Source organism: Mya arenaria, chromosome 4 (assembly GCF_026914265.1).
Source record: "Mya arenaria isolate MELC-2E11 chromosome 4, ASM2691426v1".
Lineage (NCBI taxonomy): Eukaryota > Metazoa > Mollusca > Bivalvia > Myida > Myidae > Mya > Mya arenaria.
The window spans coordinates 58,529,731-58,550,863 of record NC_069125.1 but is presented as its reverse complement, the minus strand read 5'-3'; the positions used below and the strand labels follow the sequence as shown (position 1 = coordinate 58,550,863).

Sequence of the window (21,133 nt, the reverse complement as noted above, 5' to 3'; positions counted from 1 at the left end):
CTTCAAAGAATTACATGCCAAATATTTATTTTGTTTTGATTAATTAAACATACAAACTTGACATATTTAGCAGTTGAAACCTTATACTTAAATTAAACACAATTCCTAACATTTTCTGTCAGATTCCTAATGTTTAATGTTGTCACAGTCAGATACAAATTGTGCCCATTCACTCCTTTTCTGCAGCAGGCAATTTTCAAAAACCTGGCTAAAACCTCAATGTTGTTATAAATGTTGCACCTCACTGTGTTAGGGTTGACATGATCAAACAGCTGTGAAGGAGGAAAAATAGAACTTCACGAAGATAATTCATTTTAAATTGAATCTTCTGAGCTGTTTAGATGATGCAATCCCCAGTACGATATGAATGACAGTAAATTTATACAGTAGTAAAAACTACTCTTGCAAATCAATACATGTGGTTTTAAGAGTAATATTAAACGCATTTACCCACATGAATGTATTTAAGCTAATACGCAAGTCATTGTGAATGAAAGTTCACACCGTTTTGGCCTTTGTCAGTTGCCAAGTATTTTGTCAATGTTTTTACTTGTATACTTTTAAATATGTTTGTATTGACTGGTTCAGTTAAAACCGGAAAAATTCAGTTTTAATACTAATTTAAATCACTCTGAGTAAAACTGAAAAATAGTCCTTGAATAAATTAAGGCATTTCATTTGTATGATTGACATGATGTCAGTTTATAATACATATGAGATTTTGATGTAAAAACATGGATATCATACATGTATTATTAACTTGGCCAATAAAATATTCATTGAAATCGAGAATGTTGGCATTCATATGTAAAGGATGTATTATTTTTTGTAAGGTATGCCACCAAGGCCACCCTCCTACAAAAAATATCCAGTATATGCTTATCCTGCAGTGTTTTTGTACGGCAAAATCCTTGACATGATGAAGAGCTCCCTATATACGAGTTAACATATTTTACAATATATATAATTTTGACTGGTCAATAAAATCTTCTGTTGTTATGGAAATTTTGAGATGTCTGGTTATATTAATCACTTTTGCCATAAAATAGAACTATTAAGGTTGCTTGTGCTAAAGGAAAGCAGACACAAATTCAGAAAAAAAGATGGAGAATTTTTTTAAGGTTTGAGATAAATATAATTATAGATATTATCATATAAGTGACTGAATGATATGGAGAAAGGTTTATTAAGTTGTGCCTTTTTAACTGTATTTCTTTAAATACTTGGTAAAAGATTTTGATGGAGTTGATTTTTTTTCCGAGTAATTCCATTCAGGGTCAATTATTTGCCAAAACGGTTAATTCTACCCTCTTATTTTATATGCTTATTGGCTCTTTCAGTTATTCATTTTCAAACAGTGGTTGAAATAAGCACAAGCCCGCAAGCCCTGGTAAAATGCTTTCCAGACTTGCTCAAATTCTGGATTTTATATAGCAGGGCTATGTAAAAAATTGGATGCCAAGCTATAATATACAAATTTGGGCTTGTTCATACAAAAGTCTAATTTAGATGACAGCTTAAATGTTTTCAACTATAATCTTTGTATAACTAGTTCCTATCAAAATGTTATAAATATGTTGTTGTTTTTTAAATGAAATACTTCATACAACATTAAGTTTGGCCCTTTGCCCGTACAGAACCCAAATGAGAACCTCGTGCAAGACGTTTCCAGTACAGCTGTTCTCACGCCCCTTGATGATGATTTGGTTGGTGAAGTAACAGACGTGCCGGACCGAGGAAATTGGGGCGGTCGATTTGACTTTCTCATGTCACTGTTGGGGTACTCTGTCGGATTGGGAAATGTTTGGAGATTTCCTTACCTGGCCTACAGTAATGGTGGTGGTAAGTTTTGTTTAAACATTTATTGTTCTGGGCCCTGATACAATAAAGATCACAAGACTTAAGATCGTAACTTTCCTGGCATAACCCAGTTATAAGTATAAACTACATTTCAATGCAAACACTATTAAAATAAGAATATTCAGGTAGATTCAAGGATGTTCATGTGCACTCTTAAAGCCGCTTAAGATATGTTTATGATGTGTAGGCCCATTTCTGATTGTCCTATCATTAAATATATTTAGAAGTACACCGATTTCCTTACAGTCATTTTAGAACCTAGAATTTCTCTGTCTGGCATTTTTATTATGCCCCCTTTTGAAAAAAGTGGGGTATATTGTTTTGCACATGTCGGTCGGTCGGTCTGTCTGTCTGTCGGTCGGTCGGTCGGTCGGTCGGTAGGAATACCAAATGGTTTCCGATCAATAACTTGAGAACGCTTTGACCGAGGGACCTCATACTTGGTATGTGTATTGGTCATCACCAGCAGATGAACCCTATTGATTTTGAGGTCAGTGGGTCAAAGGTCAAGGTCAGTGTGACCTTTACATGAAAAACGGTTTCCGATCAATAACTTGAGAACGCTTTGACCCAGGAACCTCATACTTGGTAGGTGTATTGGTCATGACCAGCAGATGAACCCTATTGATTTTGAGGTCAGTGGGTCAAAGGTCAAGGTCAGTGTGACCTTAACATGAAAAACGGTTTCCGATCAATAACTTGAGAACGCTTTGACCCAGGGACCTCATACTAGGTAGGCTTATTGGTCATGACCAGCAGATGAACCCTATTGATTTTGAGGTCAGTGGGTCAAAGGTCAAGGTCAGTGTGACCTTTACATGAAAAACGGTTTCCGATCAATAACTTGAGAACGCTTTGACCCAGGAAGCTTTGACCCAGGAACCTCATACTTGGTAGGTGTATTGGTCATGACCAGCAGATGAACCCTATTGATTTTGAGGTCAGTGGGTCAAAGGTCAAGGTCAGTGTGACCTTAACATGAAAAACGGTTTCCGATCAATAACTTGAGAACGCTTTGACCCAGGGACCTCATACTAGGTAGGCTTATTGGTCATGACCAGCAGATGAACCCTATTGATTTTGAGGTCAGTGGGTCAAAGGTCAAGGTCAGTGTGACCTTTACATGAAAAACGGTTTCCGATCAATAACTTGAGAACGCTTTGACCCAGGAACCTCATACTTGGTAGGTGTATTGGTCATGACCAGCAGATGAACCCTATTGATTTTGAGGTCAAAGGTCAAGGTCAGTGTGACCTTAACATGAAAAACGGTTTCCGATCAATAACTTGAGAACGCTTTGACCCAGGGACCTCATACTAGGTAGGCTTATTGGTCATGACCAGCAGATGAACCCTATTGATTTTGAGGTCAGTGGGTCAAAGGTCAAGGTCAGTGTGACCTTTACATGAAAAACGGTTTCCGATCAATAACTTGAGAACGCTTTGACCCAGGGACCTCATACTTGGTAGGTGTATTGGTCATGACCAGCAGATGAACCCTATTGATTTTGAGGTCAGTGGGTCAAAGGTCAAGGTCAGTGTGACCTTTACATGAAAAACGGTTTCCGATCAATAACTTGAGAACGCTTTGACCCAGGGACCTCATACTAGGTAGGCTTATTGGTCATGACCAGCAGATGAACCCTATTGATTTTGAGGTCAGTGGGTCAAAGGTCAAGGTCAGTGTGACTGTAAGCTGAAAAAAGGTTTTCTGATTGTCCATATTTTTTTAATGCATGCACAGATGATTGGGATTGATGTATAAATGTTTGTATAGAAATGATTTTCTTTTATGTTACTATTTTAGTTGGGCATTTATTTGCCTTCTTAAGTTATCATAAGTAGATGACCTGCCTCATATGCATCCAATGACAAATCAGCTGTCATTTCAGTCCATGCATATTTCATTCAATTGTCCAAATATTTCTGGCAACTTGGCGCTCAGGGGGCATAATGTTTGACAAACATCTCTTGTTTTTTATTTGTTTTAAAGAGAGTGTACTGGCTGTGGCGAAATGTTAGAATCGGTCTGATTCCCTCACGTTGCTGACAATGTTTTGTGATTTGTTAGGTGTAGTTTGTTTTCAAGTTTCTCAATGTTGGCCTGACCAACATTCTGTGGAAAATTACTGACATAGCTATTAAAAACAAGTTCAACAGAAAATTCCATTTATTTGAATTCTATTGATACAGACAAAAGTCATATATTGAAAGAGCGGTTTGATACGCAATTATGTCCAAGTGTTTTTATTTATTGATAGTTATTATTATTATCATTGCCAAGGCCAGAAACATCTGAACTTTTAACAAATTAGTTGAATGTTATGAGTGATGTTTAAACATGAATAAATGATATTAACAATAAATCCTTTGTGCCTTAGGAAATAGATATAATTCATTCATAAAAACGCTTCTGATGAGAATGATATGATTGTACTGACAAAATTCGGTCATATTTATGAAAATCATGCGATAAGTCATGCAGTAGGCTTTGCGGTTTGAAAAGATAAAACAAAACTGCTTAGGCCTAAAAAAAAAAATACATTTGGTACGGGTTACCCATCCCTACCTACGGAATAGGCGCCGACCCTACCGTTTTTATAGTCAGTTTGAAAAAAAAAATGAAAAAATAAAAAAAATGAAAAAAAATAAAAAAAAAATCGTTTTTTTTAATTGCTTTTCAATATGTAGTTTAAACCTTAAATGCTTATACAGAAGATAGCTTTAACACCATTTTCCAATGATGAAAATGATATTCTTATATAAAGCCTAATAAAAAAAAAGAAAAAAAAAAGCCTACCTACCCTACCTATTTTTGAAAAGTATGTAACCCTAACCAAACAATTATTTTTTTTATGCCTTATGTTAATTACATCTTCTGGTTGGCACTGCTTTTTTTTTAGCAAAGAACTGTCTCTCTCATAATGACATTTTGGTATTTATTCCATGTAGTAAACTTTATGTGATTGTATGGTAGGCAGTAAAGAGACTCTGAATTAGCGCAAAATATTATTGACTGTTTTCATATGATGAGGATACATGACTATTATATGGGATAAAGTTAAGGTCATTGGGACAAATAATTTGTTGTGATGAATGAACATTTCATCCTTATAACATAAAACATTTATATTATTAACTGTCCCAAATTTGCCGTTCTGCATTTGTTTAGTACCTTTATTGTTTATGTCAACAGATTGAGTTTTATCAGGTATGCAACTATTTTTAATGCATGAATATAAAGATTTGTGCTGCTTTAAGGACATGCTGTTAATTGATGTTTTATTGTTTTACAAGATAACTAGCTTTATTGAACAATATTTTATTGTTACCGTCTCATGGCCCAAATGTCTACTCTTTGTTTTTGTAAGTTGATGAAAGACTTGGCTTCAATATATTTACAAAGTGAAGGTCACATGTAAATTTCTCAAAAGGATAACTTTTGAGAATGTGTGCTTTTATCACTTGTAGTTTATACCATTATGATAGTTGAAATAATTTTTGAATTGTATGACCGTAGTTGTCAGAATATTTTCTACTTCCATTAAATTCAATATTGATCAATGTTTTACTTGTCATTGTTATTGGTTGAATTGCTCATATTATTGCCTGATCACCTTCTCTTTGAAAATAAACAGAATATCTGTGTATTTTTATGATGTAATCGTCTTAAACTTCTATAACAGTGCCGTAAGAAGTAGGAGTATTTGCCATGATGTGGTGTTGCTGAATAGATTACCCAATATTTTAAAATCGAAAATGTTTTGTTTTGAAAATGTCTATTAATGAATCGCCAAAAAACAAGAGTTTATCATGTAGATGACAATGCCCATCCATAAGTGAAGGAGAACAAGTGTACATCTATTTGGCCTGATGACTTGAAATAAAACAATGAAAATGATATTGTTAGCATTCAGGTATGGGGGTAGCAATTTACTGTTTTTATGCCCCCGAAAGTGGGCATATTAAAATCACACCGTCCGTCCGTCCGTCCGTCCGTCCGTCCGTCCGGCTCTATAACTTTCCCTGGTATGGACAGATTTTAAAATAACTTGCCACATGTGTTCCACATACCAAGACGACGTGTCGCGTGCATGACCCGTATCCCTACCTCAAAGGTCAAGGTCACATATAGTGTTTATTCACAATGGAGTGCTGCATATAAGGACATAGAGTATAGGTTGTCGTGTCCAGGCTGTAACTTTCCCTTGTATGGACAGATTTTAAAATCACTTGCTACATGTGTTCCACATACGAAGACGACGTGTCATGTGCAAGACCCATGTCCCTACCTCTAAGGTGAAAGATACACTAAGTGTTTATTCACAAGGGAATTCTGAATATAAGGACATAACAGTGTAGGTTGTCAAGTATGGGTGGTATTTTTTTATGTATTTGACAGGTAAAGGCAAGATCAACTTTTCATGTACTGACCTTGTTCATAGGTCAATGTCACATTTGGGGGCATTTGTCACATACTGTGACAGCTCTTGTTATTGATAATTATTATTGTTATTCAACATCTTTTCATGAGGACAACAACGCTACCATGGTTGTCATACATGTCAGACAAAGCCTTGGAAATGTTTCATGACCGATAATTTCCTCGCATGTTGGGCTCAAAACACAGTACCTGCATGTATTCACAAAATGCTCTTAGCGGTAGGGGCAAACGAATCTTGAAAGGGTTGTCCATTTTCAGAAGACTAGACTGATTTCAACCTTGATATACGTTATCATTTATTTTGAGGTCTTTTAAAAAAATAAATGTTTATCTAGCTGTAAAGGTCGGTTTAAATAGTTCACAATTACAATTTTTTTGAAAATTATAGCTTTTTATCAATTGTTATACATACCATGTTACAATTATTAAAAAAACCCAATATAATTATTAGCAAAACAGTTAAAATGACAAATCATTAATGTCAGTTGAAAAGCAGTTTGCATTTTTAAGTAAGTGCTGTTGATGGAGTGCTTGAGATCTGATGTGCCATAAAATCAATGTTCAGTCAGTGTAAAATCAGTGGTTGGTAATTGACAGTTTTATTTCATGCAAATGGCCCTATTAAGTGCATAGACGTAACATGTAACTGGGTAAAGCCAATTCAAGTCAAACATTCATGTCATAATTTTCTACTTTTAGCTCATTTAATGTTATAAAAATATCTGCCAGAAAGCCAGCCTTTGGCCCTCTGTCGTTTCTTGAAGAATCCATGTGGGGCAAACAGCCATGTTTGGGAGAGTAATTGTAGGGCCCACCTTCATGTTTGGAAGAGTCCATATACTAATCTCACTATAACGCTTGTATTTCAGGAGCGTTCGTGTTCCCTTTTGTGCTGATGTTGTTCCTGCTTGGTCTGCCTCTCATGTTCCTGGAGCTAGCGCTTGGCCAGTACGCTGGCCTCGGGCCATCCGTCGTGTTTGGGAGAATCTGCCCTCTCTTACATGGTATGTGAAGGTAGTTAGGCTGAAAGTTGCAAGGTGATAATCTGTATTAAAGAGATCAAAATGAATCCTTTTATGAGTTTGAATTAAAAAAAAATGACTTGACTTACCAAATTTACAGATATATGCATTTCTAGATGTAAGAGTTACTTTTAATTTTCATATTGTGATGTAACATATTTGATATGGGAGTTTTCATTGGCTGCAAACTAGATTTATAAGTCTGAAATCTTTTTTAGAATGATTTTGAGGAATTTATCAGATAAAATTGCATCAGTAAGTGTGTAATGAAACAAAATTAATCATGTGCAAAGATGTCATATTTGATAGGATCCTGGTGATAATTGCCGTATGTACTGATATATATATATATCATGTTCTACTTATTGTCATGTTCTAATTTTTTACATTAAAAATTGATTTTATTTGTACAGGCCTTGGATATGGAATGATCTTCATCTCAGCTGTGGTTTCCCTGTACTACACATGCATCATTGCCTGGTGTATACTCTACCTGGTAATGTCCTTCCGTAGTGAGCTTCTGTGGGAACGCTGTCATCCAGAGTGGGCAAGACCAGGTAACGAACAGATGACTGATATAGTTTATTATCCCTTTGAGAAAATAAGCAATAAAGGTGCCCGTTGTTAACTGAACTTAATCAAGTCCTTCTTGGGTCCTCCTCTTATTAATTACCACTTTGAGAAAATAAGCAATAAAGTTGCAAAATTGCCTGTTGTTAATGGTAGTCCTTCTTTGGTGAACTTTAGTTTGAGCGCTGTCATGCTGAATAGGAAAGACCAGGTTATGGGTGGCTGTTATAGTTACTATCCATTTGAGAAAATAAGCGATAAAGTTGCAAAATTGCCTATTGTTAATGGTAATCCTTCTTTAGTGAACTTAAGTTTGAGCGCTGTCATGCTGAATAGGAAAGACCAGGTTATGGGTGGCTGTTTTAGTTACTATCCATTTGAGAAAATAAGCGATAAAGTTGCAAAATTGCCTATTGTTAATGGTAATCCTTCTTTAGTGAACTTAAGTTTGAGCGCTGTCATGCTGAATAGGAAAGACCAGGTTATGGGTGGCTTTTATAGTTATTATCCATTTGAGAAAATAAGCAATAAAGTTGCCAAATTGCCTGTTGTTAATGGTAATCCTTCTTTAGTGAACTTAAGTTTGAGCGCTGTCATACTGAATAGGAAAGACCTGGCCCCAATATCACGAAAATACTTAAGTCAAATCTGAAACTCAGTCTCAACACATTTCACCACATAGCATTAAAATTCATTAAAAATCATATATGTTTTTTACAGTTTTATATTCGCATTTTATCATAGAATATGCTGATAAAAGCCTTTGGTCGAATTCCAAGGTAAATATATACTTCCACCAAAAATGTATTTGAGTACAATTCTGTATTCTTTATAAAATACTCAAGTATCTTTTTTGCTCTAGAATTAGTTTTCTTTGAAATATTGACAAAATCTTTTTATCTACATATTCTATGAGAAATTGCGTTTTCAAAAAGTATAAAACATACAAGATTTTAAGGAATACTATGCTTTTATATGGTGGAATGAGTTGAAACTGAGTTTGAGATTTAACTTAAGTATTTTCGTGATATTGGGGCCAGGTTATGGGTGGCTGTTATAGTTATTATCCATTTGAGAAAATAAGCAACAAAGTTGTGTATTTGCTTGTTGTATACTTGACCTTATTATGTCCTTGGGTGAACATCAAGCACTGTCATCCTGAGTAGGTGGGACCAGGTAACAAACTGTTGGTGGATATAGTTTATCATCCCAAGATTTCAAAAGTTGCGTAATTGTCTGTTGTATACTTGACCTCATTATGTCCTCCTGTGTTGAACTTGAGTTGGAGCGCTGTCATCCCGAGTGGGCGAGACCAGGTAACCAATGGCCAAAATGTTCTTTACCCCTTTGAGAAAACAAGTTGCTTGATTGCCTGTTGTATACTTTATCTCATACCGTCCTGGGGGAAACTTAGTTGGGACGCTATCATACAGAGTAGGTGAGACCAGGTAATATTTGGCTGATACAAAGTGAACTTTACTCATTTTATATAAAACTTCAATCATAGCTTGATTTATACTCACGCTATAATGTCTAGTCTGGTGTGAAATATTAAAAATATATTTTTATTGCAAGAAATCACAGTCTACTGCTTTGTTATGTCATTCATCAGTAAAATGCAGCCATAGACCAAACTATTTCATGTTATCAATTAATTTTGTACTTAAAATCAACTCACCTGTTAGGGAGGAGATCGTTATGTGGTTTCTTCACAACCATGATGCAATACTTCAAGGAAATTTACTGCAATAGTAAATTTTTTCATTTATTTGATTGTTTTTAAAAAGTTGTTGGGAAATCAACATGAGTTTATGATTATTCAAAAATACAGTGACACATTACTGTAACCTCTAAATGTGCCACTTATGTGGGTTTCTACCAAGGAAACAGACTCAAGTGAGATTTTGTAAACAGTAGTCGATATAAGCACATTCCCGCAAGCTTGCACTGTAATAATGCTTTGTGTCTTGTTCGAATTCTGGAATTTATATAACAAGGCTTTATGAAAATCCTGATAACAAGCAATAGTGTATCAATCCTAACTTGTTCATCCAAAAATTTGATAAGCTTTCATCATGATCCAACTTGTCTGCATAAACTAAGAATGCCGTTTGACCATGTTTGTATGTTTTCATTTCAGGATGCTACAGTTATTTGTCAGCTGACGAATGCCAGGCAACGCAGGGATCTTTTTTCTTCAACAACACTTGTTTTGACCAGAACCAAACCGATCTTCTGGGACTGAGAAACATTACGTTTAAGAAGCATGCACCCGCACAAGACTATTTTGAGTAAGAAGAAATGTTTTATCAAATTTTGAGATAAGTGGAATTACAGATGTTTTAAACACCATATGATGAGGCAAGGCAAAGCAAACATGACCGGAAACCATATGTGTGGAACACCCAAATTATATAGGATGCTGTCTTTTCTTATTTTTTTGAGAGTTTTTCTTCTATGATTAAGCCTTATAATGGTCAAAACTGCACTTAGCCCTATTTAGCCATGGAAACAATTTAAAGTTGAATAGTGTTATAAATAGACCATGCAATTCCAGCTACATGTTGGAAGACTGACACAAAATAGCTTTACATCACATGATGAAATTTGTACCGTTAAAAGATTGCAGTCGACACATAATACATTGATCGATGTAACTGTATGTCCTAAATTTAACTTCATAAAACTAAACTGACCAATGGAAAACCAAATAAACACACATGACCAGTGGTTTGAATATTAACTTAAACTTTTCAGTCAGCTAATGTCAAGATGAAGCGCCATGTCCACTACCAGTGCATAAGCAAGCATGTATCGGGTAATCGAATAGCCAAGTTTTACTATCTAGTGTTCTTGGTTTGATATTGCACAAGCCTAAGCAACACTTACTCACATTTACACTTCTATTTAATGAGTGTGCAAGTCAAAATACAAAACCTGGTATAAACGAAACTTAATATGTATTTCAGGGTTGGTGTGTTGAACATGTCAGACGGTATTGAGCACTTGGGGATGCCGCAGTGGCCCATCGTTATCTGTCTGGCTGTGGCCTGGGGCATGACCTTCCTGGCCCTCAGCAAGGGAGTCAAGTCCACCGGCAAGGTATGCTTGTTGTTCATGACATTTAAGGACATTTATTCATTTATTTGGAATAAAATGATGATTTAAATGTTTGTCGTCCATTTTATTATTGAATACAGGACACACTTTAACCAAAAGTATAATATTAAACATGCACTTATTGATTTTATATAGTAAATGTATTACTGACATTCAGATTGTTTTAAATGTTAATGCCAATTTGATTAGAAATCTGATTCTTGTCAAAGCTGATCAATGAGAGGCATATCCTTGTCAGATGTAACAGTAGTCTGTACTGGGACTATGTATTTTCTGGATACATCAATGTTCAGTTGGAAAAAGGATTCACTCATTCTGTTCAACTCATCAATGCAAAATACAATGCTAAAACAGCAGCTCTATTGTACAGAATTGGTATCGTTTTCATACAGGGTGTTCATGTGTCAGCTTTTTCTTGGCAAGAAAGTAGTTAATGACATTGATTTATAATCAAGGATTTATAATCAAGGATTTGCATTCTGAAAGAAACAGATGTCAGTTTATATGTAAATAAATGTCTGAGATTTCAAAAATAACATTCCATAGTTGTCTGTGTCCTTAATGCATGCCAACATCTACGTTGTTATCAATTCTGCATACACAATATATAATAAGAAGTGTTTTAAGCTGCTTAGGTTTTTATATCCAATCTGAGTCTGCAGTATAAATATTCATAATACTCTTTAGCAAAACTCGTGGTAGGTGTTGCAGCCTTTGTATAATAAAAAAGAAGAAGATAAATTCATAGTTGAACTTTTGTAAACATTGACCGTTCAATAATCCTTTTCCTAGTGTTATCCAGACCAAAAGATTAACTTACTTTATGAAAATGGCTGTTGTTAGTTTAGATATTTTTGTTCTGCTTGCCTTGACATGAAGAGCAACAATCAGAAATAGGTCCAAAAAGTAATGACTTGATCCAGAAATATGATGCCATTGTTTATTGTGACATTTAAACATGGGCCTATACATTTACAAGCTTTAATATACCTTTTTGAGCTTTTTACTGTCCTTGTTATGTAAAGTAAATATGATGCTAAAAACTGACAAATTCAAAAAATCAAGGTTAAAACCATTCTGCTTGTTTGGGATCACCTGTATAAGACTCCCTGTGATTGACCTCATGACCATGACCACTTCAGGTTGTATACTTCACGGCCCTGTTCCCGTACGTCGTGCTGCTGATCCTGTTTTTCCGTGGAATCACACTACCAGGAGCGAAGGAGGGAATTCTGTATTACATTACACCCAGATTTGAACGCCTTGGCAGTGCTAAGGTTAGTGGGCCACATATTTGTGTAAATTATTTTCCTGAAAGCAATTCTGTGACATTTGTCTGAAAGATGATCAATGAGACAAGTGAAATAGAGAAAATCCAAAGATTAAATTTAGCCATGCTTATTGTTAGTGTTACGATCTATGAGCACCAGTATTTATAATTATATATGTATTAAATTATCTTCCCAAAGAGTTAACATTGTATGTGAAACTCAATTACAGATAGGCATGCGATAAGATTTATGTGTCTATTCTAGGTGTTATCTAACACAATAGAATATAGTTTTTTACCAAAGGGTCTGAATTTGTTCAAAGAATTAATATCAATATCCCATACTTGACATTCCAGGTGTGGTCAGATGCAGCTGCCCAGATTTTCTTTGCCCTGTCTCCAGCCTGGGGTGGGCTGATCACCCTCTCTAGTTACAACAAGTTCCACAACAACTGCTTGAAGTAAGGCCACTGTTGTTTTCTTCAGGTGTTGTTAATTAGTGATAACTGATGACCTGCAGCCGCCTCTGTAAAACTGGGTGATTCTTTGATTTGGCCAAAGTTAACCAAATGTTAATTGATCAGTCTATGAAAATCCAATAGATTCTTGAAACCAATTAAACAATTTAAATGTGCAAATTAGCCTGTGGACAACTTATCAAGTTTTAAACAATTGACTGAAACATGATACAGTAAATATTTTTTTAGCATACTTATAATACTCAGGTATGTTTTAAAGCTGTACACCATCATTGATTAGGAGATGATAGATTGAACAACTGATCAACATGTAGGTCAAAAGGTACATGTTTTAATTTAAAGGCTTATTTGGTTATGTTTAAGTAGATCTGAATAGAATTTCCAGTCATTTACTGAATTCTTTAATACAAGCAGAAAATAACAGAAATGTAAGATTTAATAGAGTAATTAAAGGGTTTTTTATGATGCCAGGAATTTAAGGTGATTATTATTCAAATTATTCTGGGATTTAAAATTAATAACTGTTTTGTTATTGAAAGAATAAAGAAAAACTTGATCCCTGTAACATTTCATTTCTGATAAGCAAGTATAAAGCAAATAAGAGATTCAATACCTGCTATACATTTTTACATAAGCATAAAAAAGCTTCATATAATGTCAATTTGAAAAGAAGAAATCAAGAATGAGAGTTTTTGAGAACTTGAGACTATTATAAAGATTTTTTTGCTTGGACAGTTGCATCAAAAATAGAAGGAAGTAACCTTGATATAAATAGAAAGGACTTTTTGGGGAAAAAAGTGTCCCTTGACCCTGCTTATGGCATGAATCCCCAATACTCAACACACCCCAAATTACTTTTCAGTATTCACAATTATCAGCTGTAAGATGGGTTACTTTTGTGGGGCAGGGCATATGTCTGAATCTTATAAATACAGTAATCTGTCAAAAAAAATCCTCATTGAAAACTGTTATTTTAAGCTTGTCTGCTCGATGAGTGATTGAAACTGTTTGTCATGCTCTTGCCTTGCAAATGTTTATTGTTTATGAACAGTTATGATGTTGACTTGGCTGCTCAACAAAAACATGTTTAGACAGGAAAAATTTCTTTTTTTATTGAAAAATAAAGTTGCAGTTCTACCCAATTGATTTGAGATGAATGATATTTACACAAATGTTGATTGAATTTCAATCAGCGTTAAGATAAGAAAAAAAAGTAATTTGCTCGACATCTTACGAATCTGAATCCAATAAAGCATCCTTAAACTGTGCTAATGGATTTTAACAACACAGGGCGCAAAAACCAGCAGAATGTATGATGGCCATAAAGCATCCATTAACAGGTAGTGTGAAACTCCTCAAAAATTCATTTTAAAATCATTAGAAAATGTTCTAATTTTTTTCCCAGTCTGGACCACTTCTCACCAAGCCATGTTTTTTTTCAAATAAAGAGACATGGGCGGGCAAGTATGATAATATTTAAGAGTTTTTTTTTATTTACTTCATATGTTTCTCCTTTTACCTAATAAATGGAATCATATTTGGTTTGAAGTTGATGGGTGCTTGAAACAGGTGGTACATCTATTTCCACGTAATTCTAGTACATTAGTGTACAGTTGACTTATTTCTTGTTTGGGTATAAAAACCAGTCAAGGTTCTTAATTTTTGCCAGTTTTGCTTCTAGAATAAAAAAAATTGGTTATTTTTGGTTTGACAATGAAGAGTGCTCATGGCACTCTAAATCCCATTACACTGGAATTGTAGTTCTGATGTCTGTTTTCAGGGACACGATGATTGTGGGATTTGGCAACATCTGTACAAGTTTGTTTGCTGGATTCGTTATCTTTGCTATCATCGGCTACCTGTCCCACGAACTAAATATGCCCATTGATAAAGTGGTTGAGGAAGGTATGGTTTTGTTGATTTTTTCAGCTGCTTTTAAATGCAATCACATGAAAAAAATTCTTACTGCTTTTCCTAATTTAAGTTAGCTTTGGTCCTTTTCCTAACTAAGTATATCATTAGTCTATATTTTTTCAAAAACAGTTCATTTTACACACTTCATACTTTTTAGCTCACCTGAGCACAAAGTGCTCAAGGTGAGCTGTTGTGATCGGTCTATGTCCGGCGTCTGTCGTCCGTCAACAATTGGTTATAATCATCATCTTCTCATGAACCCCTTGGACAATTTTAATGAAACTTCATAGGAATGATCCTTGGTTAGTGCTTTTTCAAAATTGTTCAAAGAAATGAATTCCATGCAGAACTGGTTGCCATGGCAACCTCAAGGAAAAATGTCATCAATTGGTTATAATCATCATCTTCTCCTAAACCGCTTGGACAATTTTAATGAAACTTCATAGTGATCCTTGGTTGGTGCTTTTTCAAAATTGTTCAAAGAAATGATTTCCATGCAGAACTCTTGTAGCCATGGCAACCTAAAGGAAAAATTACAAAACTTGTTTTGGCAAATACTGTTAGGCCTAGTGCTTAAATATTTGGTGTGTAACATTGTCTATTGGTTATCTACCATGTTTATTCAAATTCACCCCGTGAGTTACAAGTTCATTATAAATACAATTTGTTAAAATTTGATGGTTATGTAAAGTTTACTCTAGAAACAAGGGCAGCAAGTCTTGCTACATGGTCTCCCTTTTTGTTGGAGATTCCACTACTTTCCATTTTTAGTAACAAGGGAATAGATTTTATTTAAATTTTATCAAGTCTTCAACATAGTCACTTCTAAGGTAATTATTGTTGATTTTTTAGGTTCATAGATTCAAATAATTATTATACACTTTATTCTTTAGAAGAAATTTCATTTTTACTTAATGATAAATTTAATAATCAGACTTTTCCATTGAACTTCATGTAGATTATTGTAAACTTCATGTAGATTATTCTAAGCTACAATCTTAATTTCTGTGTGGATAGTGAATAAGCCTTATATAAAGAAAAAATAATATTTGAAGGAAGGTGATGTTGTCCTAGATGGAAGAAGTGATAATATTAGCTGAGGATGTTGAATGTGTTCTGAAATTTGAGTTTTAGAGCTTAAGGCAGTTTATTGATTTTATTGGATGGTGCACTGTTTGTTGTTTGTGTATCTGTACTAAAAGTTATTTCAGTGTGCAAGCGATTTAACATAGTTTTGTCAGTGTGCAGGCAATTGAAGGAAGTCCTGTCAGTGTGCAGGCAATTGAAGAAAGTCTTGTCAATGTGCAGGCAACTGTACCAAGTGCTGTCAGTGTGCAGTCAATTATCAAGTCCTGTCAGTGTGCAGGCAACTGAACAAAGTCCTGTCAGTGTGCAGGTATGAGAATCAAATTCTGTCAGTGTGCAGTCAACCATCCAGTCCTGTCAGTGTGCAGGCAACTGAACTAAATCCTGTCAGTGTGCAGTCAATCAACAAGTCCTGTCAGTGTGCAGGAATCTGTGACAAGTCCTGTCAGTGTGCAGGCAACTGTGACAAGTCCTGTCAGTGTGCAGGCAACTGTGACAAGTCCTGTCAGTGATCATCCAGGCAACATGTTTGATAAGTATGTTTTTCAATATTCTTTGAGAACAAATATCAAGCTATATTGATTACAAAGGTAAAACTCTTTTACTCAGGTGAGCGATTTAGGGCCATCATGGCCCTCTTGTATGTAAAAATAAACCACTTATTAATATCTTTTATTTTGAAATAAATTTTTTTTGAAATTGACTGGAGTTTAGAAAAAACTTTGGTTGCTGTATGAATACCAAGCCCTGGGCACATATTAAGTACCGGTAATGTCTTGAGACTCAAGACTCGAAACTGCCTTGATTTCATTATAGAATTGCTACTTGAAGCCCAATAATGGTAAACATGTGTGCATGCATTTAAAATAGTCTCAAACTCAGACTTAAGTCATTTGTTAATACTGGCCCAGCTCTCATAGTTTATTCCCCAATGATTTATTTATAACCAAGACATACATATATTAAAGCTTTACAGTTGATAAATGATGATATTCACTTAACCTCTTTAAATCTGTGATCAAATGGGTCTTGTAACTTGATCATAGAACTAAAATTGGCATGAATAGAATACACATAAATAACATCCTACAGCATAAATGTCCGAGAACTAGGATGATGCATTAGAGCTTACAAGTAATGCTTCGACTCTTCTCAGTGTTTCAAAAATGTCTTCAATGTGTTTGCTGTGTTCCCTGCAAAGACAGAAATGTATTGTCTATAAATACACCGAGGGAAATAAATTGATACTCAAGATAGCATTGAGGTTTTAATTATGTTGCAACATCAGCCCTTTACAAGGTTGTTATGGTGTTTGTTTTAACACACTGGAGGATTTCAATACATCATTATGGAAAATTGCCTTCAGATGTCCTGCATCTATAGGCAGAATGATGACATTTTGTTCTGATAGGAATACATGATAGGAAACAGCTGCAGTATCTCTGTCCGGGTTTTAAGCCAATGCCAGTTTGTAAAGGTTACTCTGCTGTTTTGTAGTGTTTTAAATGTTTCAGGTTTTAACCTCTCAAGAAATGTACTTTGTTTGTTTATGGTACAAAAGGCAGTAAAATGAAAACAAATCATGTAGAATAGTCCCTATATCAAAACCAAACTTTGCATGGGTTGACATTACCTTCATATCTATATGTCCATTTGGACAAGTATACAGAGGAAATCTACTGGCCTTGATCATAAGTTTATTCCCAGGTCTACACATTTGTCTTTTTTCACTTTCTTTCACTGTTTTTTCTCATCTTTCTCAACCCCATTTTCATAAAGCTGAATTACTGCCAGCAGAAAAAACATGTAAAAATCATGACCAATATCATGTCTTGAAATATTATTCTGTGATATTTGTTTGTATTTTTTTATTATCAGTTTTAAGTGACCTCAATGTTTTCGCAAAAAAACAAAAAACAATCTGTATAAATTTTATATTAAAGTGCAACAATGTTTTTTTTGTGACTACTAATTTTTTTGCATGTAAGCGGATACAAAAAAATCACATTTGAAAGAGGTGATGCATTAACATTCCATGAACCCGACATTATATTGATATAAAGTTATGTGTGAAGGAACTGGAGTGTTTAGCCAAACTCAATTTATATCATTATGAAAACTCAAACTATTTATACAAAATGTTTCTACCCCAGGTGCTGGTCTGGCGTTTATCGTTTACCCGGACGTAGTGACCAGGCTGCCTATATCCCCTCTGTGGGCCATACTGTTCTTTGTCATGATGATTACTCTTGGAATGGGTTCGGAGGTAAGGGGTGTAAACTGGAACTTAGAAAAGACCTTGCCATATAATGCCTATATTCAATCATCCGGTTTGTAAGTTTATTCAAGTTCCTTTTGTTTAGGAGATACACATACTTACTTTGAGGGTTAACATTATGAATACCGTAAATGACTGGGTATAAGACGATAAGGGGTATTAGACGCAGTCAAAAAAATCCGTGAAAAATCTGAGAAAAAAACGTTTAATCTATGTTTTGGGTTAAAGGGCGCATAGAAAATATGTCAAAAACGTCTGTCAATTTCGGCCACCATGTTTGTTGACAGTGACGAAAAATATTTTTTTCGTGAAAATGGCGATGGTTGTCTTTAAAACCATACAATGATAATGCAAAAGGGGTTTCATTTTAATTTGTTTTATGTTAGGAAAGGTACTTAAAAGAACTGATTGTGACCATTTGTTTCTGGGGGTGCCTTTTATGAAAATATTTAAGATTTCTTTTTGACAGTATATCGTAAACGATAACCTGTGGAGAATGAAGTTAAGTTATGCATACTGTAAACCTTATATTGTACGGGTTTGTTCTCAAAATGTCAACACCTACAGAAAAGAATAAAGTTGCGTAAATGTGTGAAAAAAAACAAGACCATTATCGCATCAATTTCAAGTATTGGTATGTTAAACAGAACAAAAGGCAATGCGGGTTTTTCACACCTTATCATACAACTGACAAAAAATATTTTGACATTGCGAAACTTTGCTTTTTATATGCATGTTTAATTATTGTTCGATTCAATTCATTATTCAAAATAATATTGAATAACTTAATAAAAAAAATAATTTTGTTTAAATTATTATTGTCTTACGATATACTTTATCCCGATCTTCAACTGCCGTTTTAACCCGTATATACTCGATCACTACGATAACTAGGAAATGGAAACCTTATTCCCTCTCCAATTTGCCTTGTTTGAAACATGCACAACTGCTGTCTAGGACACCATACCATCACTGAGAGAAGAGACAATCATTAGTCATAATCTCAACAAATATTAAAACAGTATATATCCATTCCAGTTCGCCCTGTTGGAGACGTGCATGACTGCTGTCCAGGACACAATGCCTTCTTTGAGAGAAAAGAAGACCTGGGTTGTCCTCTGTGTTTCCATTCTCGGCTTCCTGGGAGGGCTGGCCGTAACATGCCAGGTGAGCGAATTTTTACAAGATGAACGATAGTTACAATTTATTGTAATTGTTTTCACATTTGTTTGATTCTGAAGAACAAATGGTCAATGCAGAGTCTTTCATGTTTTTATTGATAAATGCAAAACAGTTAATCAAAAAATTTATATAAACCAGAATCATAATTGAAATTGGTACACATTTACCTGGTAAAATTACTAAAATCTTCTTTTTAAAATGTTTCCTGTGATAATTTACATAACATACATGTTTATATTTATAGCACGTTAAAAAATGCCACAAAGTCTGTTGATGTTAATACCTTTTTAATTGCAAGTGTAAGCTTTTTTTATGCCCCCAAAGGTGTGCATATTAAAATCGTGCTGTCCGTGTGTGCATCTTGTCAGGACTGTAACTTTTCTGATATGGACAGATTTTAGAATAATTTGACACATGTGTTTGACATACCAAGATGATGTGTCGCGCACAAGACCCGTGTCCCTACCTCTAAGGTCAAGGTCACACTTAGTGTTTGTTAAGTATGGAATGCTGGATATTAGGACATGCAAGTATAGTTGGTCATGTCTGGGCTGAAACGTTGTCATGCAAATGATAAATTACTTAGATTCGGGGGGCATTTGTCACAAACTGTGACAGCTCTTGTTACAATAAGAGGTCTTAAGTTGGGTACCTACATGGATTGATGAATGTTTACACCATATTTATCAATGATATAATTGATTGGTGAAAAAAGGAACACCATACCTACCATCAATGATATTATTAGTTCATGAAAAAGTACCCTAACTTCCACCATAATAATTTAAAGCATATAGACTTTTCTCAATGTATCATTTATGAAATAAAGATTATTACAAAGTTCTGCAGGTTTATTTAATTTCAAATATGACTGCGATTAATTTTGATGTAGTAGTACATAATACTGAACTTGCATTTGCTATTAATGCATGAATTAATGCAACATTATTAGAATGTAAATTACATCTTTTAAATTATTAAGCAATTTACCAGTAATCTTTTTTTAAGTTAAATAGAAAAGTGAGGGCTGTCTCTTGTATGGTAAGTGTGCAAAATGTCATCATAAAGCACTTGGATACATTGAAAGTGAAATCTTGTGCAAATTAAGAATGAATATTTCTAAACACCATTGTATTAAAAAGTGTTTTGCCAATACAGTGTCATGTTTGGTCTCTTGCAAAGACAAATGCTAATAAAATCCCACATCCTTTGTACTTCATGCCTTAACTAAATGCCCATATATGTACGAAATCAAGTGCTATATGTTACCTTTCAGACATTATGTGCAAATGACTTCCAGCTTTTATCAGCCCTAAAAAAAAATCACTATTTTTGCTCTTTTACCATCCTTGACTGGTGGGTCAGACGTGTTTCATGAACTCTTGAAGATTTGTATATAGCAGAGCATTATAAAACCAATTCATTTGCACACCAAGTGCTCCTTAAAGCTATTTACATTTGTATGACTTATGATGCATTTCTACCCATCAAGACATGTTTTGTTTTCAGGGGGGTATCTTTGTGCTACAGTTGATGGACTCCTATGTATCAAGTTGGTCCGTGTTTGTTATGGCTGCAACAGAGAGCTGCCTCTTTGGATGGATCTATGGTAAGTTTTACCACAAACAAGGAAAACAGTGGAGTGTCAGTGACAACCTCATGTTTGATGTGTTAGACTAACCCATACAAAATAATAAGTAATGCATGATTTGATGTGAATATGTTATTTCTTTAAAGTGGCTTTGTCCTTAAAATGTGGACATTATTGCTTTAGTTTAAATCAGCTCAAGTCCAAAAGACCAGTTGAGCATTTTTTGCACATAATACGTCGAGCATCCTTAATTTCTTGACTTAATATGTTTCTGTTCCTATTTTATTTCAGTCATAGAGTGGTAAATCATTTCACATA

At 34.6% G+C, this 21,133-nt stretch overlaps 1 protein-coding gene across 2 annotated transcripts in view; it reads left to right on the top strand.

Moving 5' to 3' along the window:
* The window catches only part of LOC128230557 (sodium- and chloride-dependent glycine transporter 1-like), a 46,685-nt gene that overhangs the window by 14,337 nt on the left and 11,215 nt on the right, over nt 1-21,133 (top strand). For both annotated transcript variants that reach the window (XM_052942949.1, XM_052942950.1), the window contains 11 exons: nt 1,638-1,842; nt 7,173-7,307; nt 7,739-7,882; nt 10,036-10,186; nt 10,865-10,997; nt 12,158-12,292; nt 12,643-12,746; nt 14,545-14,669; nt 17,918-18,030; nt 19,081-19,209; nt 20,734-20,833. In XM_052942949.1, the coding sequence (XP_052798909.1) occupies nt 1,638-1,842; nt 7,173-7,307; nt 7,739-7,882; nt 10,036-10,186; nt 10,865-10,997; nt 12,158-12,292; nt 12,643-12,746; nt 14,545-14,669; nt 17,918-18,030; nt 19,081-19,209; nt 20,734-20,833 (1,474 nt within the window). The remainder of the gene's footprint in view (nt 1-1,637; nt 1,843-7,172; nt 7,308-7,738; nt 7,883-10,035; nt 10,187-10,864; nt 10,998-12,157; nt 12,293-12,642; nt 12,747-14,544; nt 14,670-17,917; nt 18,031-19,080; nt 19,210-20,733; nt 20,834-21,133) is intronic.